Source organism: Tubulanus polymorphus, chromosome 8 (assembly GCF_964204645.1).
Source record: "Tubulanus polymorphus chromosome 8, tnTubPoly1.2, whole genome shotgun sequence".
NCBI classification, from domain to species: Eukaryota; Metazoa; Nemertea; class Palaeonemertea; order Tubulaniformes; family Tubulanidae; genus Tubulanus; species Tubulanus polymorphus.
Window position 1 is genome coordinate 12,602,262 of NC_134032.1, and position 23,811 is coordinate 12,626,072.

A 23,811-nucleotide genomic window follows, 5' to 3' on the forward strand; every position below is an offset into this window, starting at 1 on the left:
TAGTCAGTGCCCGAGAGACGCGTCTTCGAAAAGCTAAGGACTTATAAACCATTACTCCGAATTCTGACGTCAAAATAAATACTTTTATTCATCAAGATATTTCCATCTGTTATTTACATCTATAACACACGACATTAAGATTATGGTACGTACGTATATTTTCTAAATGAATACAGTCGAACCCGCTTAATCCGGATCGGCTTATTCCGGATTTTCATTAATATACAAGAAAATTACCGTTAATCCGAATTTCCCGTAAACCGGATGAATTTTGTTGGTCCCAAACGATCCGAATTAAGCGGATTCTACTGTATTCAAACGCAAGTTCTATTAATCATACGAGGAATAAATGCAGCCCTTCGACATGTGGAATGTGGTTTTCTACGAATTCTGCCTCTACATCGATTTCGAAATGAAAATCGCGAACATTGAGATTATCAATTGAATAGGAAGGTTACAAACACCTTACAGATCAAACAAAATTAGACAAACAGTCCAGGTATTCACATTGCGATACATGAGCAAAAACCAAAACACAGCTTCACGCTATCCAGAAGATACATTAACATTAATACAGTGGAACCTGGTCAAAACTACCTCGGATATAACGATAAATGTATACATCGCAAACCTAGAAATTCGTCCCTAATAGGATGATTTCAATAATCTCATACTTGATGTAACGAACTATCGGTTATACATAACATATTTGTCGGTCCCTTGAATTTCGTTGTTCCATTGTACTGTATAAATAAATCTACGAACTGGGTTTGAAGAATATCCAATAGTACAAACGATGACCTGCATTCGATAGTTTCGACATATTTTGAACGAGAACTAACGAAATAGTGTTACCATTCAATGGGCGAATTAGTTAGAATTTATTCTCAAAATTTTCCTGACGCTGGCATCAAGAGGTGTGACCTTTATAGTCGTCATCGTTCAGATAAATTCAGTGCACATACAAAGTTTAGCTTCGAACACGGGACACAACAAAAACACTTCGATATCATGTAAATGTATATATATATACCTAACAGAACCTTTTATCTATAACTTAAAAGAATCAGGAGCCACGACCAATGTGGCTATAATTTACATGGAGTTCATTTTATGGAAATCAGCTGCATGTCTCTAACTAAATGCTCGGAATACACAAAATCCCCATTTTTTGTTTGTTCACAAGTTAAAACCTTTTGTATGAATAAATTCAACAATTGTTGAAAGACTAAAAAGTCAGTTTACTTAAAATACTAGAAACATTTTGGTTGGTGGCTACCACCCTTCTTAGTTTTCAGAACTGAAGAAGAGTGGTAGCAACCACCGGAAATATTTCAAATATTTTGAATCAACTTTTTAGTCTTTCAACAATTGTGGAATTTTTCCATTCATTGTTTCATCGTGGATATTATGATCTACTGATTCATTTGTGATAAGAATTATTTACGAAATTCATGATTCAATATTATGTTTCGTTTTCTAATTGAAGCCATTACATGACGACTTGAATATCCACAATGGCGATTTAATTTTCTAACTATCGTTTCCTTATTTCTCCATCGTACGTCGTTTTATGTTAGTAAAAACAGCAATTGACGTTTAGGATTAAGTACAAAATTCCTCATAGTTTAACTACTAAATATCAAATTAAATGTAAAACTAGTTGTTAATACTCGTACGAAAAAGACCCCAAAAACCTCGGAAAAACGTTACAGCATAGATCCAACAAAAAACAATTTACTCATATAGAATTTACAGAATTTCATGCACAAACATATCACTTAACAACAGGGCCCAATTTCACAGTTGTTGATTTAAAGCTTGATCGAGTTAAGATTTAGTATACCGTACGACTGACTCCCGGACTCAGTTCAACAGTTGTTAGATTTAACGCAGAACTTCGTAAATTTTGGAATTAATTTTTCGCCAACAACTTTGGAACCGGGCCCGCAAAATTATCACAAGAATGACTAGTAGGTACTCTTCCGATCATGGTCGCCATTTCAATTCATTTTCATTCTATCCCTGGAATGTTACTTTTCTCAAAAACCGGAAAAAAATCTGGAACGCAATCTCTTCATGAGATGGCCTACAAATATCATTACCGACTCAATACTACTCTGAAATCTACCGTAACTTAGTTGTGAGCTGACCATCAGAAGAGGAGCAGCTCGTTCAACCAGTCAGGCGGAGTTTATTTGTACCTGACTAATGATAACGATAAACGAAGTGTGGAGAGTTAAACTAATATTTAACGGCTTTTCCGCCCTTCCTGGCGTCGGCGTAAGCGTCGATCGTTTCGTTACTTTTCGAGACGGCGTTTATGATATTTATCCCCTCGGTAACTTTCTCTAACTTGTGGCCTCTTTGTTGTAGAAACGTGATCACATTAGCCGGAATTCCATCTGAAAATTTAATAAACCAGAAAAAATAGTGAGGCTACTGCAGCAATTGAGTCAAGTGAAGATCCACCCAGGATACCCCCATCGATAACGTTTGTTCTGTTTTAAAATACTTTTATTTATGTTTTTGTAATTTATAATTGTAAATGCTCTTTTTCCTCCATATACCATGGAAATAGTTGGAGTGTAATAAATATTTGTATATTCAATGCTGGATTTTTTCAAGAAAGTTCTTGAGAGTCTGCATTTAACAATTCAACAAAATCTCGACGGATTAGAACAAATAGATAAAGAGACATTACCTTCATATTCGACTATATCTGGGTATAATTGATTGTGAATTCTGGGTTTATCGATGGCTGTTTTTAGACTCTCTCCTCCCAGCATATAGTTCATAGCCACCTCAAATATTCCTGCAGTTAGAAAATACACCATTCAAAATAAGCTAAATACGTAGTTGAGCTGTGGAATTCCGTTTAAGAGTCCAGTTTAGAAAGCTACTTCACAATTTCAACCACATAAGGCATTTTAGGGTACTTTTGTACAACAAATTATTCTAGAATTTTTTACCTGTTAGTATTTTGGTACCGTTACTGCCACCGAGTGCGAGCCTCGAACCACATTTATGATTCTCGTTATGTATGAGCGTTGGCGTCATCGCTGATAAGGGGCGCTTCCCTCCTTCTATATAATTTGCCTTTGGATTTATTGAAGAAAACGAAAAATAATCATTTTTTGAAAACCGGAGAAAAATTAATCATTCTGAAATGTGACAATCAAGGATTCTACAAGTGGCAAGTTGGGATCTACAAGATGTGCCAGTGTGTTGTAAGACATCATCTATTGTGATGATAAAGGACTCTACCAGGTGTCACTAGTGCGCAGTAGGACATCAACTACTGCGGCAATAGAGGATTCGACTTGGCGAGTGAGGATCCACCAGATGTCGCTAGTGGGCAGTAGGATATCAATTACTGTGACGATTGTGAAGTAAGTTGTATTCTCAGTGAAACCATGCAGGTGGTTAGCTTGTCGAAGAGCTCATGAAACAAATACATAATCCGACTAGTACAATGGATAAATTACCTTTGCAGGAGGCATTCCAAACATCGAATTCTGTCCAGGTATCGAAAAATCTGCCATTTCGTTATTCAACAGGATTCCACTTTTCGTCATGATCTTCGAACCGAACCAGTAATTTACAGTTCTGTAAAATAACGAACATCGAAATACAATCGCTTAAACAACTTGTCGATGAAATTCGAGACCATCATTTGAAAATACCGCTCGGAACGAACCCCGAGGCCCTCTAGTGAGAGAATAATGAACACTTACGATGTGACGGACACGAATACTTCGTCGTTATCAATCACCGATATTTGCGATGTTCCCCTGGAAATCGGCGTCTCGTAAAATTTCACGTCCTTATTCACAGATTGGTCGCTGATTTTTGCACGGAGCTCGTCGGCGGTCTTCTTACTGAAATTATCAAAAAAGAAATCTAATGGGGGATTGTGGCTAGCGAGAGGATCCACCAGGTGTCGCTAGTGTCCAGTAGGACATCAACTACTTTGACAATAGATAATTCCACTTGTGGCATGCGAGGATCCACCAGGAGTGACTAGTGTGCAGTAGGATATCAACTACTGCGGCAATAGAGGATTCACCAGGTGCGCTATATACAAACCTAATTATGTAGTCAGTTATATTTTTCATATTTGAATTGAACGCTGGATCCGCGATTTCAGTTCGCAGACCGTATGAAAACTTGAATGACTGAAACCGAATAATAGAAAATAAATATCTGTACCGATAATCACCGACAATTTTTCCATTTTTAAACTTTATATGACTAGAAACACAACAAAATAATGCGTGAAAATACCTCAATCATCCTGTGATAGTATAGCGGATCGGTCAGATCAGAGAGCGTTACGTTAAATCCTTCCATGATATTGAACATAGTTAACATCGCTGCCCCGCTACTCGGAGGGGGTAGGGTATAGATTATCTTATCTGTAAAATGAAGATTTCACATGTTTATGAATTTCCAACAATCGACAAATTCTTCCAAGCTACAGGGGCAGGCTTTATTGACAGGGGTTTGTATTGTGACATCAGATGTCATCAGACTGAAATCACTGCTCAGGGAAGAAGTGTGTAAGGGGCAGGAGACTGGCAGAGTCTCGCTATGTATTCAGGTTCAAATTCCTGTAAACGACGATGTGTCTCCTAGGGGAGGGATTTGTACTGCGACAGAGTCTCATGTCCGACAAACTATTACCGGCCGCTATTCAAAAAAAGCATATTCTGGTCGAAACAAACGTGCCAGAAGAGAACTCCAGAATCAGTGAAGACCAATCGAAACCAGCTAAACTTAACCGGCTACTTGAAACAGATTACGCTATTCCGGACAGGCAGAGTCGATTCATTTCGAGGGGATCAGAAAAGAATCCCTGAATCAGTAGAGACCAGGACGATCAGGACCAGCTGATCAGGATCTTTCCCACGACTGAAAACTCACCTTGGAATTTAGTCTGAATCGCTTCTCTTTCGACGACTTTATATTTGACGAGATCGTCGGCGGTCATAGCTCCGTTATCGTTCGTGACGGCCGAGACGATATCGTCGGCTAGCGGGCCGACGTAGAACGCGTCGACGCCCTCCGTCGCGATTATCGACAACGTACCGGCCAGGTCGTCACGTCGGATGAAATCGCCCTCGCGTACGAAACGATTGTTGTCGCGTATGTAATGTTTCGCCAGCGTCGGGTTCGCGGCGACGTCGCTGAATTTCACGTGACGTTCCAGAGAATCGGCTGTAAAATTTTCGATAAAATGAATGCTTCGCGGCGATGATTATCGGCGATATGAGGCGGAATTCGAATCTTTTTTCAGCCGAAATTTGAACGAGGTAGAAGCAACATCGCAGGTGGATCTAGGAACATTGGACGGCCGCAAGAAAAGGGTCCGGAAGAAAAGGCGTTTCTTGGATAAAGCATATTTCTAAAGATTAAAGATTTTCTAAAGATTTCGCAAGGACTCACCGATTTCTTTCGTTACTGTGAAACCGTTCCTCGCGATCTCGATAGACGGTTGAACTAGTTCATTCCAAGTTAGTCTGTTCGACAAGAAAAAGAATTTAACCAATTTTCACAGAATAAGTCGATGCGATGTGCGAACATGTTCTACATTAGTTGGTAAATTTTGTCCTCAACAGTTGAAAATGAATCAAGGTCCTGATTGATGAACTCTCAAATTTTCACATTTTTTCATAACTTTTAAACTGGCTCTTTTAATGATTTTTCATATTTTTTTTCGCAATTGTTTTAAGCAGGCATCCATATTTCACAGTTTTCAAGCCAATCTGACCCAGGAGAGACCATTCCAATAGCATCATGAGAGTCAGGTTTAGTCGGGTGCAAACTGTGGATTTATAACAAGTTGTTCTATTATTACTCACTTGCCATATTTCTTGTGAGCCACTTCCATACCTCGTAATTCACCCGGTACAGCCACTGAGCCACCGCCCTGAAAAAATAACTATTACTTCAAACACCCATGAAAACTTGAGGTTATGAGGTAAGATCCACTTCCACAGTTCCGAGTTAGACTTTAGAGAATAGACTAATTCTAATTCTATTTGTAGTTCATCCCTCGCAACTATGGAACGGGATCCGATCTCCGAGTCCCTACAGATCAGTCGGTGGTTTTGTTTTTTTATCTCTTTTACACTTCAAGCCTTGGTTTCTATTTTCGTTACCAACTAAATGGGTAAAAAATCCTGGTCCCAACTGTACCGATTTAGGGGTAATCTACTCTACATCTAGAGACTAGACAAAAATTTCCAATTGCCTATTTCTCAAAACTGGAGGAGCTTCAAAAATCTTGCCCAAATCAAAGGAGATTCAAGCGCCTGTAAAAGCATTTTCCGTTAAGGAGTTCTAAAGGCGTCGTAGGGACCCGAAGTCTACTGGTATAAACGATGGAGTTCTCACTATAGGTATACTGGTCAACTTACGCTTTCAGCCAGTTTAGGATTCGCGACATATTTCGAAACGTCGACGTTCAATGGAGCCGTCTCCCTCGCGTCGATCGTACGAGTAGCACCAGTTTTGTGGTCGTGAACCAACATGAAATGACCCCTGAAACGAATGAATTCATTTAGATCGATATATTCATGCCGCATAAAATGTAAGCTAAAAGTGAGTTTGACTGTAGTTTTTAAGTAAAATAATCATTTCTCGATTCATTTAAATCAAGTTTGATTCAATGAATTATCGGTTTTGAATACTTTTAATCCGTAAAAAGTGGTTTTTCATTATATCGTCTTCGCTCCACGTGTGATAGTAGCTATTCTACCATTCACTATAGTTTAGACTATAGTATAGACTAAGTAAAATAATCAATTGTGGATCGTGAGGTTTTGCTGGAGAAATTCCGATTACGTGAATATGATATGAAGAAAGTTACCCTCCGATTCCTGAACTGTGAGCGTTAATCACTCCGATACAGAACATGGCCGCTATGGCAGCATCGACGGCGGAGCCTCCTTTTTGTAAAATATTACGACCGGTTTTCGAACATTGCAACACGCTGGTCGATACAGCTCCGTGCGGGGGCACCTGAAAAACAGAATAATCAGAATTTAGAATGCAGTAGACACAGTCTCTTACTGCAGTAAAGTTGAAACTGATAAAATTCTAGCCCGAATTGGCGCCAAATATTGAGTAAGAGTTTGTAAAATACAGTAGACTCTGTCTCTTGCTGCAGTATAGTTGAGACTTATAAAATTCTAGCCTGAGTTGCTGTCAAATATTGAGTAAGAGTTTGGAAAATACAGTAGACTCTGTATCTTGCTGCAGTAGAGTTGAGACTTATAAAATTCTAACCTGAGTTGCAGTCAAATACTGACTAAGAGTTTGTGTAAATACAGAAGACTCTGTCTCTTACTGCGGTTAAGTTGAGACTAGTCAAATTCTACCCTGAGTCGGATGGAGACAAATACTGAATAAGAGTTAAACTCACCTGAGGAGGTCCTAGATAGATCTGCAGTATCAGCGCCGTCGTGACGCCCAGTGAGAAAACTAAAGCTGAAATCACTATAACTCGAAGACCTTGACCTTTCTTCACACATCTAAAAATAGGACGTACACAAAAAAATATTCAAATCTGCAAAATTATAATCCAGACCGCTTTTCAAATGTAGGTATCATCTTGCAGTCCCATTCCCTACAGACATTCACTTATATAATGAGAATAATAAGAATGGATGTTCACTTTTTGAAAGTTTGCTGGAAAAATTTTCTTGCAACAAAATCAGTGTCAATCTTCTGTTAATTTGTGTAGGCCTAGTTCATATTCAATTAAAATTGTCCGAGATAAAATATTGAACACGTGAAATGTGGGCAATCAGATTTTGAAAGTGTCCTGATAAAAGTGTCTAATATCTGGTTTTTGTAGTTAATTTTCATTTAAAAATATCTCAGATGAAGTACTGAACACATGTGAAGTGTGGATGATCACAAATGAGTAAAGAATCAGCCAAAAATCTAAGTAAAGATTTACAATTAAGATTATGAATTAATTAATGTAACCTGGCAGTTTCTTCATCATTTTGTTGTTCAGCGTTGGAGGGGGATGTCGAACCACTGCTGGCCCCCGGTCCCGTAGCTGATTTTCGAGCCTGTTCTTTTTGTAACGGTGAGGCTTCATTTGATAAGCTATCGTTGCTGTTAGATTGAAAATCATTACCAATCAAACCGGCTTTATCATCTAAAATTCAAAACGAACAAACTCAGCATTACTGACCAGAACCAATTGACATTCCACCTGTACCATGGCCCCAGAAAGCTGTGAATTGAGTATTCTTGGGGTGATACCTATTGGATTCAATACTTGAAAATATTACTTTGCTCAATTATAATGTTTCACTTAAAAAATTGATTTGGAAGACAATTGATGATACTGCGTAACTTTCTTGTTTAAACACAAATGATTTTAACAATCTACAAACTGGGTATGAAGAATATTCACATCGGTACAGACTGCAGGCGCAGTGGTGGAGCTCCAGGAAGTAATTTTATTTTTGTGCCAACTTTCTACAAACACCACTCTTTCTTTCCCCTACTTATTAATAATAGTTTCACTTTAAACCATGTTGGGATATTATCAATTAAACTGACGATAACATATAACGATAGATGGGCTTCATTTTGTCACGAGAAGCGTTTTATTGCAACTAAACGTAGATCATACAGACTACATGTAAAAAATCCCGACTCCAAAACCATGCATTTTGTGGCCATTTACGGTAGTGATCTTCTTACTAGATTTTAGTGTTGCGTCTACTGTTGCAATTCCATTCGGAGATTCCTTCAAATCCATTTTCTAGGCGTCGAAACGGCTGATATTCGAGGTTTTAGCGCTCGCAAAAAAGCAATTAACAGCGAACTGTCAATCTGTCACAGCTCAAGGCTCAACGTGAACCTGCAGATCCTGGCAACGCTCGGTTCGAATCCCATTAATCGGGAATACCAATCGGCGAATCACTGGGTTCGAACCCGTAACTTCTCGAAAAACATTGAACGAATGCAAAACCCGCAATCCGATTTCAAAAGATGAAGTACTTAATATAACCCTTACTTTGGTCTTGATCGCTGTTTCAGGAACTGAGCACCTTATTAAGAGGAGTTCATACCCTGACTACCCATACTCAATAAACCACAACCAACAGAATTCATATCCTTTCCATTCCTATAAAGAAATCTCCTCTACCTCACCGAGATTACACAAATAAATAGATCTTTTAAATCAAAAAATAGTTTGTTCTTTATTCTGACTTTATGCACAGCATATGAGAAGCCATTTATTATAGAGTATTTAAGTGAAACCAATGGTGTACGACCACCTTAAATCAACACAACCCAAGTTTTAATTCCAATCAGCTATCATTGTTCCCTATGAATTAGGATCTCTCGACTCAATCAATCTCTAGAGATCATAATGAGGGGCACCAAACGAATTGAGGATCCTCTCTCTAGAGATCCCTATGAATAAGGGTCCCTTTCATTACTCAAAGATTTTTAAGGGACCTCGAAATCAAAATTCAATACATAGTATTAATACAAAATTTGACATATCATTTGACTGCTGAATTTTCAATAGTAAAACGAAAATTCAATTGCGCATTAGTCGACGCCACTTCGCTTGAAATCCGTTCACTCAGTGGCCTTCGTGGATCTTCAGATGACTGACCAGCGCCTCCTTCCTCGAGAACTTCCTCTCGCAGATGGAGCACGCGAACGGCTTCTCGTCGAGGTGCAAACGCATGTGACGTCGACAATGACTCTGTTGACGGAACGCCTTCGGGCACACGGGACACCGAAACGGTTTCTCGTCCGTGTGCGTCAACATGTGCGCCTTCGCGTTCTGATTACGTTTGAACAGTTTATTGCACACCTCGCACTGATACATGAACAATGTTCCTTTCGGTTTGTGCAGATTTTGACGCAGGTGCTCCTGCAGCGTGCTCGCGCGTGAGAATCGTTTGTCGCACACGTCGCATTTGAATTCCTTGTCCATGTGCACGAGCATGTGGCGCCGGACGTGCGCCATTTGCGTGAACGCGCGGCTGCAGATTTCGCACTGGTACGGACGTTCGCCGGTGTGCGTTTTTCTGTGCTCGGTTAACGTGCTCTGTTTGCGGAAGGTTTTGTCGCACAGCGCGCACTCGTACGGCCGAGCGTCCGAGTGTGATTTCACGTGGTGTCGCAATACGTTCGACGTTTTGAAATCTTTACCGCAAATCTGAAAATAAAATACCGTTTATAGAAATACTATAGGTTTAGTTTGGTCCCACGATACCCAAAGCAGGTGGAGTCTACTGCATTATTGTTAATTTCCCGGTAAATGAGATGACCGGTATTTCAGGAACTTACTTTGCAGACGTGGGGGCGTGGCTTATCGGTATGAGTGACACGATGATTGTCTAAATCTCGTTGAGTGCGGAACGACTTCTCGCAATCGACGCAAGCGTGCGGTCGCGGTTGACTATGACTCGTTTGATGCGTCGTGAACGTGCGTTCGTCCGAGAACTTGCGGTTGCACAACGCGCACCGGAACGGCTGGTCGATCTTGTTGCCGCCGTGGAGCTTCATGTGCGCGACCATCTCGGCGTAGTCGGAGAAACCGTCGGCGCACTTTGCGCACGAGATCGGATTGGAAATGACGTGAGTGTTCATGTGCGCGCGAAGCTGTTCGGTCGAATCGAACGACACGCGACACTTTTTACAAGTGAACGGAACCGACTCCGTTTCGACGCTATCCGCACCTGCAAAATAAACAAGTTTAAAATCAGTGAAATTTTGGGGAGATTTTTGCCGCGATTTTTGGTTTTAACTTATCTCACTGAAAACTGGACCCGAATCAGGTTTTAACTTCTGGGAATCGTTGTCCTCATTGAAACCATGAAGTAATCAATAGTAATTAATTTTGAATCCTCAATGAGGACAACAATTCAAACTTAGGTACACAGTTCCTGATTGGCTGGCAATTATGTGAACAACCCCTGCTTCATTCTCAATGCTCATTGGTCAATTTTGAGCAAAACCTGACTATGTAACAGCTCCAGTGCCAACCTAAGAGTATAATCGTAATAGCAATTGGGAGGCGGCCCCATTATTATTGCGGTGGCAGCCAATATGTTAAAGAGATTCATAAAACAGTACTCAGGTATCAGAGTACCACCTACAGCCCGAGTAGACACTTTCTCCCTCAGCAGGGATTTCAGTCTGACGGAAACTGGGCCAGGACTGACGTGTAACCATTTTACATTAAAACTATTATGAGACTATTATGTCCCGAAGCCCGGAGCGTTCAAAGAGTTAAACATGATACCACGGAGGTTTAGGGCCTTCGTCGAATTGCACAGCTAACCGGAGAAGGTTTCAACTCAAAAAACGAAAATATGCAATTATGGAGTTCGGCAACGTCGTATTCCAAGCATATAGCCATTAACAAACCTGAAGTAAAAAAGTGCGCGGTTACAGAGAACTGGTAGAGGATATTGAGAGTGATAAAGACACGATACTGATTGAGTACTTAACCAGCTCGGGAGTTCGTTCCAAACTCCAGTTTCATAAATATATGTGTTAAGAAGATTCAACTGTTGACGCTATAAGCCCACCTGATGTAACTATATCACTATCCGCGTCCATTAGTACAATTTTTGGAGTTTCACCGTTTGAATCGGACTGCGTCAGGTGACCTTCGGCATCGTCCGTCCTGATAACGACCTCATTCACGGGAACGTCATCTTTATCATGAATTACCGAACATAGGACTAAAAGATTATAACAAGATTCCGTATCTTCGCTCTTCCCTTTGTCTTCCTCTTCTGTTGTTGTCGGAGGCGACGCGGGTTTTTTCGTAGTTTTTTTCGAGGCGGTCGCCTGCGATGAACGGGTCATTCGTAAGCCGAGATCTTCAAGCGTTCTCGCGGAGATCTTGTCGATAGATTTCGTCGATGTCATTTTTTTCGATATGGCGCCGCGAAATCTGAAATTGATATCAAAATCATCATTGAAAAAATTGATATAAAAAACAATGGTTCATTCAGCCGTGGTATTGAAACTTGAGGTATAGAGAGGTATGTTAATTAATAAAAAGGATGTAATAAAAGAATTTGGCAAAATTCCCTCCCCCCCAAAAAAATAAAAATATAAGCTCAGTCAGTGATACAAGGAGGGTCTGGCCTTATTAAAGCCAGCAAGGGGTTTATTTCAACAGACGCAGAGGGCCCAAAAAGTTTCAGACTTAGTACTAGAATTAAACAGTTTCCTCAACTATATTCATGATATGATATGGGTTAGTTCACTCTACTGAAAACAGGTGGCGCCTTACCAAGAAATTCGATTACTTACCGTATTCCGTGAAAGCTACCTAAATTCAAATACCTTTCGGAATCTTGATGTTTTAAAAAATCCAACTTTTAAACTTGCTAAATTTATCAAATTAGGTCTGGATGTATATAGATCCCTCCGGTAGTGTGTGTAAATAGTATGTTGTAAATAACGTTTGTTATGTTTCAAAGTGCTTTTATCTACTGTTTTTGTAAATAATTGTAAATACTGTTTCTTTTCCTCCATATACCATGGAAATGGTTGGAGTGTAATAAATATTCGTATTCGTATTCGTATTCGTATTCGATTGAAAAAATGTCGAAAAAACCTTTTCATGAGATGAAAATACATTTCTCTTACATAGAAATTTTGTAAAAATTCAGAACTCACTCCTTATGAAAGTTGACGGCGATGGTACTCTACAGATGTCGAGAAAAACAGCAAAACTTGGAAAAAATGACCAAATGACGGGTCAAATTTCACTTATCCGGAAACTGAAAAAAAGTACCATGTCGCCATAAACATGAAGGAGTTCCCCAATTCAAATTATCTTTATTCTTCCTGAGATCAAATTAATTAAATTAAGCTAGTTTGTTATCGAATTTACGAATCACTTTGCATAACAAATTCGATAAAAGTTAATTCTTTTGAGGGAAGCTGGCCATCTCTTCAATTTTCATTGGCTAAAATCGTTAACTTTCCTTTCAGTTTTACAAAGATAAGGTCTAGCGCTGTTCATTATGAGTTTTCCGGTTTGCTCGGTTTAGTCTAGAGAGGCCAATGAAAACCCCGGTTTGCTGAACTACCCCTCTTTGCGGGGATGCGGTATGATGTTGATCTGACAGTTTCAAGGTGTTTCAAGTGCTTACAACGATGCTTATTACTTCGTGGTACATGGTGGTTTAAAAAAAGATTTCATAATAACGCTCACCGCGTGGGTTTCGTAAAAAGACCACTGCCTGTGGCCTTCCCAAATTTTAATTGTCATGTCCGATTTGGTTTCGTCCAATTGAGAGACTGCCTTTTCCAGTTATGGCATTTTTGGATCACATAACTCAGGAAATGACTTACGCTTTTGGGCCCCTTCGTCACGGTCGGTTCCACATGTTTCATTTGAGCTATAGACCACAATGGTGACACCATGATGGTCAGAAACTGACCAATTGAGATATCCCCGAGTCTGACCACTTGACTTCGAATTTCGGAAATCTTTCAAGTCATGTTTGTTTTCAAACTACTGAAGAATCATTGCAAATTCATAAACGACCATCACTGACCACTACTGACAAATTCAAACTCCTTGAATTTGAAAACTATATACCGCGTTATGGTGTCAAACTAGAAAGGATTCGCCATAAATATTGAGAATTCATAAATTGACCATCACTGACCACCACTGACCAATTCATGCTTCTCGAATATGAGAACGATACCACGTTACAGTGTCAAACTAGAAAGGATTCGCCATCAGGACACCCCTGTACATCCTCTATTCAGCATCACCACTCTGAATCAGCATCAGTAATTACTGGGTTCGAACCCGGGACACCCCGGTACATCCTCCATTCAGCATCAGGGCCACTCTGAATCAGTATCAGTAATTACTGGGTTTGAACCCGGGACATCCCCGTGCATCCTCTATTCAGCATCAGTACCGCTCTGAATCAGTTATCAGTAATTACTTTTGTTTAAGATAGCAACATTTACCGTACGGTGCTGCCTCTATGCTCATCGTTAGCGGGATTTTTATACACTAACGTTAGTTAACTCTGGCAAGCTAAGGTCACGGAGTATAACTGGACAGGACGTCGATTGCCAGAGTTGACTTTAGTTAGTGTATGAAAATCCCGCTAACGATGAGCATAGCGGCAGCACTGTACGGTCGGGATACCCCTGTGCATCCTTTATTCAGCATCAGGACAACTCTGAATCAGTATCAGTAATTACTGGGTTTGAACCCGGGACACCCCTGTACATCCTCTATTCAGCATCAGTACCACTCTGAACAAAACTCTAAGCCATTTGTTAATGAGCAATTTGTCCTAGCTATATATATGATAAGTCAGTTAATCAATAATCATAGCGCAAATCAAGGCGCATAGTATGGCTATGGGGAATGATTTGAATCAATTTAAGGTTTGTTTCATTCTAGATTTGTCAAAGTGCTGAGACGTAATCATAGTTTCTAAAAGATCCGCAGTCCATAGTTTTCCCCATATTACACCAGATCTCGATAGAGCCCTAGACACTATTTTATACATCTTTCCCCCAGAAATTCATTAATGCAATGGGTAAAGCAGCACATAATATATACTGTAAAGTGCCTGAATGTTTATAAATGTATCAATATACTATTTGTAAAAAAATCTATTAACTGACGATGAAGTTTAATTGATATATATCTTTACAAGTAAAGCCAGCCTAAATGTATACGGGGCCCTAAAATATCTACACCAGAAGAATTTCTCGTCAAACATTATAAGATATTGAATGATTGCTAATATCTAAGCGATTGGTTAATTAATTAGTAAATTTTCGTATCTTGATTGTCAGTTAAACAATTGTCATATGAGGCCTGAAATATCTACGGTACATTCGAAAAATTTCAAATGTCACATAAGATATTGAATTTACCTTAATTGTACATACTTAAAAAAATCTGAATTAATAACTGACCAATCTTCATTTTAATTATCAGCCAAAGTAGGCCTAAAATTGATTTTTGAATCGTAGTTAGGCCCGCTGTACTTCTGGCTGGTCATAGCGTCAACAACTGTCAACGGACCCAGTGTAACTCACAAAGTCGTATTGGTTTTTTGGCGTTGATATAATCACATAAGCATGTCTTCCGAACGCGTAAAAGCTTGTCAGCGGACCAGTTGGTGGGATCATTTATTGGATGAAGTAGATTGCAAGAATAAAACACACAGGCTCGTATCAGAGTTGTAGGTAGTGTAAAAACGATAATCTGTTAATACAGTGCCTACATGTATAATGTATATAAAATAACAATATACAAGCCCCTGGGGAATATAATACCATTGGGATCCTGGGTGAAACTGATTGGTCAACAACAATACCCAGGACCCAGTTTCATAACTCTTAAATCGATTTAGGCCTCAATCCAAGAGTTGCTATATTAAACTTAACAAATTTCAAAATCAATCATATTTATTCTCATACAGCAATTATACAAAATGCCAGGAGTGCTCGAGGAATTATAATGTAAGCTCCTCAAACACGTGGACTTTCAAAAATAACTAGTCCAACCACCGTAGGCGTATAAACTATAAACGAGAGTTTATACGCTCATGGTCCAAACATAGACTCTAAAACAGAAAAGTCTATGGCCCAACCATGGACTCTTAAACTGTAAGAGTCCATGGCTCCCCGCACTAAAACCAGAGATAAACCTGGCCAAATACTCTGGAAAGCGTAGGATTAAGTAATCAATCTGATTTACATTTTTACATCATTTTATTTTCACATATCATATTATTAACTTTTAGCTTATTTTCTCAAATTTCAATAGTAATTTTATTTCTATTACTATGAATGAAATTGTAATAACTCTAAACCACAAAAGTAACATGTAAAGTATTTCGAAGTTTTAATATACAATACATTTCCACTACTACTGATTTTATATAATTTGCATCAATAGGAAAATAACAAAAATACACAAAGAATTATAAACTTTTATCCATAAAACACAGAAAATTGGACTAGTCTGAAAGTCTAGATTATGAATTTGACAATTCATGAGGTCAATGTAACCGACACTTTGTTATATTTGATGAAATATGAATCTACCGTGTCAACTTTTCAAATGACATTTAATTATCCAGAAAAAGCTCAACTAGATTCCGTACGACCTTAATTCAGCGTTTTGAGAACAATTGACATGAACATTTCGTTTTTGATAACATTATTTTAAAAGATGACTAGACTTTTGCCACCTTTGCCTTGTCTTGAGATTTTCAGACATGATCAAATTGGTTATTTTCTCAAATGTTACATTTAATGCAAAGTATTTTGGAGGCATTCTCTTCTATGCATTCAGCAAGATAAATCGAGTATATAAATATTGTTCAACTGTCAATTTGAACACAGCTAGGTCAATGACTAATAACTTATTGCTTAGATATCTACAATTAAGTTAGATTCAATAATTTTTTGAGGTGCTTCTCGTGCAGATATTTCAGGACCCATATAGACATTGTTAAGCCATGGTTTTAGAGTCCATATATAGCTAGCACAATTTACTGATTAATACTGTTCATATATCCTCATTAATCAAGAGAATGCTCCTCTATTTTGCTCCTCCATTTTCCATAAGGACCTTAATAAAAATAGTATTTAATGAACCACTGCACCACAGTGAAAAAGTTGCAATACACGTAACTGAACAATTGAAAAGTTTTAACATGAATGACGAACACGTATGTCGTTTTTTTAATGAGTTATTTAAAAACAGTTCAGAATAAAAACATGAATACATTACACCTACAAAGTCACTCACACTCTGGAGAGCGTAAAGTTAACTAATTAATCTTACTTATTAAAAGAAACCAAAAAACATTGCCAAATTTTCCTTGTCTTTAAGAGATTTCTTCAAACATTATCAACTAGCTTATTTCACAAATATTACATTTGAAATATAGCAGGGTCCGATCTAAGCACTAGTTCAATTGCCCGGGACAAGTATATTTTCATTAGGGCATGTAGGTTATCATTATCGCTCATCCACCGGGCTTGTGTAATTCTATATCTCAAAGCTTTTATCCCACTCGATGCAAGGGATGATGTCACAATCGGACTGCTCATGTAGGGCACGTTGAGGGGGCAAGCGATATTACATATTATGCTTGCCCTGCGGTCGAATGGCATTTATTCCTTAGATCAAACCCTGCAAACTATTATAAAGGAAATTCTTCTTGTCCAGACATTACAGGCCCCACACAGACGCGGTTAAACCGATAATCAAAACAATTAAGCTAGGACGATTGGCCAATTAGCACTGCATCCACAAGTTATCCTCTATTTTCGACAGGGCCTTAATTAAATCAGTATTTTATGAACGACTGATAAGCACCAAAGTGAAATTGTTGCTATAAAACTTAACAACTGAAAAGTTTCAACATGAATGATGAAAATGTACATTGTTTTATTCACACAACAATAATATCTTAATCGAGGAATCATCATGTAAGTTCCTAATTTACAAACACGTGAACTGTATTACAATAACAGTCTCTAACATAAAGCGTTAAAGCTAGAGATGAAACATACTGATTCACTCCAGAAATCTTGGAGTATCAATTTATCATTCTTAATTTCTTTTTCGTAAACATTACTTTAACTTGAAAACTAAAATTTTGCCAACTTTGCCCCGACTTAAAGATTTTCAAGCACCTTGGCAATAAATACTAACTATTCTGACGTTTTTTCTTCCAGTTTTGAAAACATCAACATAATCATACAATCGGTAACTAATCAATAACATCAATAACTTAAGTTTATAGCTGTTTTAAATTCTTTCTAAAAAGTAAAATGTATGTACATGATTTTAGATAGTAAGTCTGCCCCGTAAGTCTACCCCAGTATAACAATAAACAGTCACAGCAGTGATTGAGCGCAGCTAGTTCTAAGGACGGGTCGATCTTTCATCACAGTTATTCAAAGCATTCTATCATATCAGTTATTTTTTTAAGTGTATTCGATTTAGTTAAGATTTATAGTTATTTGTTTTATTAATTACAATAACTGAGTTGATAGAAGGCTAAAAACAACAACAGAAAAGATCTCGGGTTTTCGCTATACTTAGGGAAGGTTGTTCGATAAATGAGAAAACCTTATTGATAAATATTTGAAAAAATGCCTTTTCAAGTAAATAGAGTATTAATTTGTTGTTTGTTTGTATTGTTGCTTATTATTATATCTATTTTTAAAAAATATTATTCATTTATTTATGAACCTATATTTTGTATTATTTACTATCTATTATTTATAATTTTTTATTTATTGGTTTTTCTTATTTATTCATGTACTTGTATTTTGTATCATGTATTATACTCCTCTATTTACAACTGCAGGCATTTTTTCACAGTAAAGTTCTGGGCCCATTTTAAAAAAGCACTACTAATTCACTGCCGCTTCTTAATAATCATTATACACCCGATTTGAAGCTAAGTGATTATTCACGAGCGCCATCTAGTGATATGGATTTACCCATTACAATAAAAGAAGTTCAAACAGCTATAAACAATGTTAAAACGTTCAAAATTAGTCCTAGCTATAACTTTAGCTTTACCTCTCAAAAGTAAATATGGTCTCTTTTTAGATAAAGCTTTTGCTTTCAAATACGTAGCATCGAACAGATTGATGGAGGCTCAAAGTTAAAACTCCATCGACATATATGATTCATTTCTCAAATTGGTTACACGGACCTTCGCAAATATCAATGCCATCAAATTAGTACATCTACAATTCTGCAAATACTTATTATTTGTACATAGAACGTTATGTTCTATGTTTCCTAACCATGTGATATCTACAGGGCAAAGCCACTGTGTTGACTCTGTTGAACTATGGTAAGCACATAATAAAACTTACAATATCATGTTGAAACTATATCTCAGTTTAGGCGTTAACTCAACAGACCTACGACTCAAAACTAGGCGCTCGACCATTTACTCCTAGTGACTAACCAACTCGACTTATCTATCAACCTAAGATCGAAGACCAATATCGTGAATCAATGGAGCTTAGCTTTTATTAGACTCTAAGAAGGATATTTCTGTCACATTGCAAAACACATGACACATCTTTTTACAAACTCATTATAAAATAGTTTTCTCTATATTGAAATATTCAAACGTAGAGTTCCTTTCCCAGGCCAAAGGAACCTAATTATCTAACTAATTATCTAACTTTTTCCAATATTCGACTCAACAACTATTTTCATACTCCATTCCACGCAATCAGGTAAATTTCTTAAACTATGTTACCTATCGGACTGGTCTGAAAAAGGGTGATATTAGTAAAAAAATCAATACTTTACTACAGAGGTCTTTGCCGCTGCTAGATCTCAGTGTTCATGAGATAAACCATTGTCTTTGCTGCTTCGGTGTTTATCCTGAATCAGATTTTATAAGATAATCCATTGTCTTTGCTGCGCGAATCAGTGTTTATAAGATACACTATAATTTCTGCTGCTCCTGATAAAATGTTTTATAGAAATCAACCACCGATTGTAGAAGATTCCATCGTTGAGCGATTAATCCGTCGCTGGCTCCTAAACTCATCTGGGCTTCTGCAGTTTTCATCAGCAAATGGGTCAATGGGTATTTGTCTACTTGTGTCTTCTTCAGGCCATTATTTCCGGGACGTAGTTTGACTGAAACAAAGTGAAGAAAGCAAAACATTTTAGACAGATTTATCATAACTTACATGTCATTTCAAATTACAAGCCACCGTGTTTTTCACTTAGTTAATATAGTTATTTCCAAAATCAGAATTAGGTTCATTGACGTCAATTGCCGATTTAAACCCCAATAAATAATTGCAGTAGTAGGACTAGTTCATCAATGTTTAAGCTTGGAGTAATCATTTGAAAAATTTATCACTCCAAGGTGTAAAGATAAAAGTTCTAAGATCAGCCATGTGGACAGGTAAATAGATGTCGATGATAATCACTGATCAAATGATATTCATATGAGGCCTGAAATTTCTATATACCGGTAATTTCCATCTAATGAGTTTGATTCTTCTGTGGGTTGTTCAAATCTGTAGATTTCAGATGAGTAGTTGATTTTAAGCTGGTCTCTTTCTTATAGTTGAAACTTAGCTGCAATGAGTAAATAAATATATCCTGTAATCACGACATTTAGAAATCATCGTAATAACTCCATGTATATCAAGTTACCTATTATGATTGCTGGTTTCATCATCGACGAGGATCTCCTAAGTCGGTTGGTTTCTGTGCACTGTTTTCTCTAATTGGCAGACTTTTTATGAGTTGTTGACCTCAAGCTCTCCTTTGACTTTTCGAGTTGGTGTCCCTTACAAGCCTACCACACCTGCCGGGAGCGATAAGGCGGTTTTTTTTTCAAAATCGGAAATCGAAGTACAGATATAGTTGCGTGATCGGCGGACGTTTTTACAGATCTTTTTTTTAAGTCCAAGAACATAATTGGTAATTCGGTTCCGGTTCATTCAAACAATCTTTTATTCTGCCTAATTCTGATTTTGGAAATAACTATATTGTTGAAGATAATTTTACAATATTTGGTCTTTTTTTAATGTAACTAGTCCGAAAGTTTACAATGTTTAATAATTTTGTCTAACTTCAATTTTTTTGGTCGTTTTCACCGTTTAAAGAGTCGAAGCACATATTAAGTGACTGATTGGGGTTAACTTTTTTTCTGCCTAATTTAATACATCGAGATTTTGGAAATAACTATATTTTACAATATTTGGTCTTGTTTTCATGTAACTAGTCCGAAAGTTTACAAGGTTGTATAATTTTATCTATTTTTTTCTGCCTAATTTAATACATCGAGATTTTGGAAATAACTATATTTTACAATATTTGGTCTTTTTTTATGTAACTAGTCCGAAAGTTTACAAGGTTGAATAATTTTATCTATTTTTTTCTGCCTAATTCAATACATCGAGATTTTGGAAATAACTATATTTTACAATATTTGGTCTTTTTTTCATGTAACTAGTCCGAAAGGTTACAAGGTTGAATAATTTTATCTATTTTTTTCTGCCTAATTGAATACATCGAGATTTTGGGAATAACTACATTTTACAATATTTGGTCTTTTTTTCATGTAACTAGTCCGAAAGGTTACAAGGTTGAATAATTTTGTCTATTTTTTTTCTGCCTAATTGAATGCATCGAGATTGTGAAAATAACTATATTTTACAATATTTGGTCTTTTTTTCATGTAACTAGTCCGAAAGTTTACAAGGTGGGAGAATTTTGTCTAACTTTAATTTTTTTGTCATTTTCACCGTTTAAATTTGTCTAATTTTTTAAAGTTTATTGTAGTTTTTCTCGAGTTTGTCTGAAATCGGAGTACATAATTGGGAAATTTGATTCCGGTTCATTCAAACTATCTTCCAATCAGTCTGAAACGGCAAGCTGAAGAAAAGAGCAGAACCTTTTGAGCAGAAAATCCTTTCGAATATCACTGATCATAATAATCATGTCAATTCATATATAAGATCAGCAATATGGATCGATACGTAGATTTTAATAATAGTCTTAAATGATATTTATGAAATTCAACGCATATAGTAATTCATCTATATTCTAAATATCTAAGCAATGGTTGATTATTATAGTTTAACAACAATTCAACTAAAGCATCTATAGTCATCTCTAGGAATACCAGAGTTACAACAAATTTAGTAATGCATAATCAATCTTATTAAATCGTTTTTGAACTGTTTTCTCTTCTATCTTCTTGAAATTCTTGATGTGTCTTTTATTGAAACCCAGGCCCATCATACAGTGCAAACGTGCTAGTAATATTGGCCTATATATATTTCGATTGTCAGCTAAACCATGTTCGTATTATCAAGTTTACTTCATCGTCAGTTAATAAACTTAAGAGATGTTTTCTACCCACAGATGGCGACATCTGTACCCAGTGAATGGTATTCTAATCCATTTCATTAATTCTAAATATTGCTCCTAATATATACAATGATTTTGTAATTATGATAATATAACTAACTGAAGAGTGAGTGCGCTGCCAGCATTGAGCACACTGATCCTATAAGTAACATGGTTCTACAGATTTAAGAAACCTCGAATCATTCCCACAACTCGACAAATCCAGAATTCTGCAAAGCCTTAAAGATTCAATAAATCCCACGCACAAGAGACAGAGTTAAAACATACCCAGTATTCTTTATATATCAATTAATATTAAATAAAACAGTTGTCTTATCAACCCCTATGGTTTAGATTTGAGCACTTTTGCCTTATATTAAGATGCTGAATTGGATACCAAATCAATTAATTAATTGATAATGTCCTTAATGTCCTAGCTATAATTGAAATTGTCTCGGACAATATTTTATATGGGGCTTGAAATTTCTACACGAGAAGAATTTCAGATCTGGTACGAATTTGAATTAATCACTATTTGAAAAGCTGATTTTGCATCAGAGCTTTTGATACCTAGCTTAACTAACCCAGAATCATCCAAAACCTAACTGATTCAACAGATCCCACACACATGTGGCCCAGTTAGACGCAGATGACATTGCGCGATACAGTCGTCTCATCCACTGTGCAATTTTGAATAAGTTTCACTTATATTCATTACATTGAATTAATTTTAATCAAATTCTAGGTATCTAAGCGAACCATTAATTAGTAATCATACTAGCTATATTTTAATTGTCAGTTGAACAATATTTATATGGAGCCTGAAAATCTACATGAGTAGAATTTCAGATGTGGTGAATTCGTCACTATTTGAATTCATCAGAAATTAAAGATAAATATAGCACATTTTTAGTGGTAAATTAGAAATTCCCTTAGCCGAATGGCTATATAATCTTTATTTCCCTTATATAGTACACTGTGTATAAGGACCAAAAGACCTTGTTATGACCGGACCTCCCTGGTGCGGTGCGATTCATGATGCTAGAAAATAGTTTGAAGGAGAGGGGTTAGTAAAAGAGAGCTATTAGCAAGAGGAATAAGACCTAAGTTTAGGATATCCTGTCAGAATAAGGCTCTCAATCTGACATACACAGTGAAATTGAAATAATCCCCCTTCCAAATTCAGGAATGTATTTGTGCACAGATTTGTTTTATCTCCCTTCGATCGGAAGTAAATCTGCGTTAATACAGCTGTATGAAGACACAATAGGTTCACTAGATACAGATAAATAAATGTGCTCAGATACACATGTATCAGCTTTAAATGTCCATGGACCTGAATTAAAAATATTTTCACATAACAATTGAATTTACCTTAATTGTAGATATCTTAGTAATACGTTAATGAGTAATTCAAGCTATATTCTAATTGACAGTTAAACTACATCTATTATGCGTCACTCGACACACAGTGTGTCTTTTAGATATTATTTGAATCAGTTAAGTTTTGGTAAATTTTGGCAATATTGAACAGCATGACCAGTCGCCGTAAGTACGGCAGTTTGAGATGCAAGTACTGATCAGTCGATGAAACTGATTCAGATGTGCTCATACATATATCAGCTATATTTAATGTTCAGTTTAACAACATTTATATTATGGACCTGTATTACATATAGTTTTTGATCTTACATGAAATATTGATTGTGGAATCTTAATTATGGATATCTAAGCCATTTGTTAATGAGCAATTTGTCCAAGCTATATATACGATAATTGTCAGTTAATCAATAATCATAGCGCAAAACAAGGCACAGAGTATGGCTCTGGGGAATGATTTGGATCAATTTAAGCTTTGTTTCATTCTAGATTTGTCA

General features: G+C 37.0%; 2 protein-coding genes across 2 annotated transcripts; both read right to left on the reverse strand.

Moving 5' to 3' along the window:
* Positions 1-48: 48 nt before the first annotated feature.
* On the reverse strand, positions 49-8,870 carry LOC141910097 (glutathione hydrolase 1 proenzyme-like). The gene is made up of 15 exons (XM_074800812.1): positions 8,731-8,870; positions 7,999-8,176; positions 7,430-7,538; positions 6,875-7,026; positions 6,423-6,546; positions 5,865-5,932; positions 5,449-5,522; positions 4,927-5,220; positions 4,288-4,418; positions 4,090-4,178; positions 3,738-3,881; positions 3,489-3,609; positions 2,973-3,099; positions 2,705-2,815; positions 49-2,405 (listed from the first exon to the last, which is right to left on the reverse strand). Exons 1-15 carry the CDS (start codon positions 8,786-8,788, stop codon positions 2,245-2,247), a joined length of 1,941 nt encoding a protein of 646 aa, XP_074656913.1. The 5' UTR covers positions 8,789-8,870; the 3' UTR covers positions 49-2,244.
* Positions 8,871-9,234: 364 nt separating this feature from the next.
* On the reverse strand, positions 9,235-12,832 carry LOC141909623 (uncharacterized). Its single transcript, XM_074800137.1, has 4 exons — positions 12,694-12,832; positions 11,589-11,959; positions 10,342-10,733; positions 9,235-10,210 (listed from the first exon to the last, which is right to left on the reverse strand). The coding sequence occupies exons 2-4, from the start codon at positions 11,932-11,934 to the stop codon at positions 9,626-9,628; spliced, it is 1,323 nt and encodes a 440-aa protein (XP_074656238.1). The 5' UTR covers positions 11,935-11,959; positions 12,694-12,832; the 3' UTR covers positions 9,235-9,625.
* Between the last annotated feature and the right edge of the window lie 10,979 nt (positions 12,833-23,811).

Excerpts from the sequence above, each read along its gene's own strand:
- LOC141910097 (XM_074800812.1), bottom strand. The coding sequence starts at position 8,788 with ATGGATTTGAAGGAATCTCCGAATGGAATTGCAACAGTAGACGCAACA. Across the intron at positions 7,539-7,998 it reads AATGATGAAGAAACTGCCAG|ATGTGTGAAGAAAGGTCAAG; the intron begins GTTACATTAATT and ends TCCTATTTTTAG. Across the intron at positions 2,816-2,972 it reads CGGTACCAAAATACTAACAG|GAATATTTGAGGTGGCTATG; the intron begins GTAAAAAATTCT and ends TTCTAACTGCAG.
- LOC141909623 (XM_074800137.1), bottom strand. The coding sequence starts at position 11,934 with ATGACATCGACGAAATCTATCGACAAGATCTCCGCGAGAACGCTTGAA. Across the intron at positions 10,734-11,588 it reads TAGTGATATAGTTACATCAG|GTGCGGATAGCGTCGAAACG; the intron begins GTGGGCTTATAG and ends TTTATTTTGCAG. Across the intron at positions 10,211-10,341 it reads CACGCCCCCACGTCTGCAAA|ATTTGCGGTAAAGATTTCAA; the intron begins GTAAGTTCCTGA and ends TTTTATTTTCAG.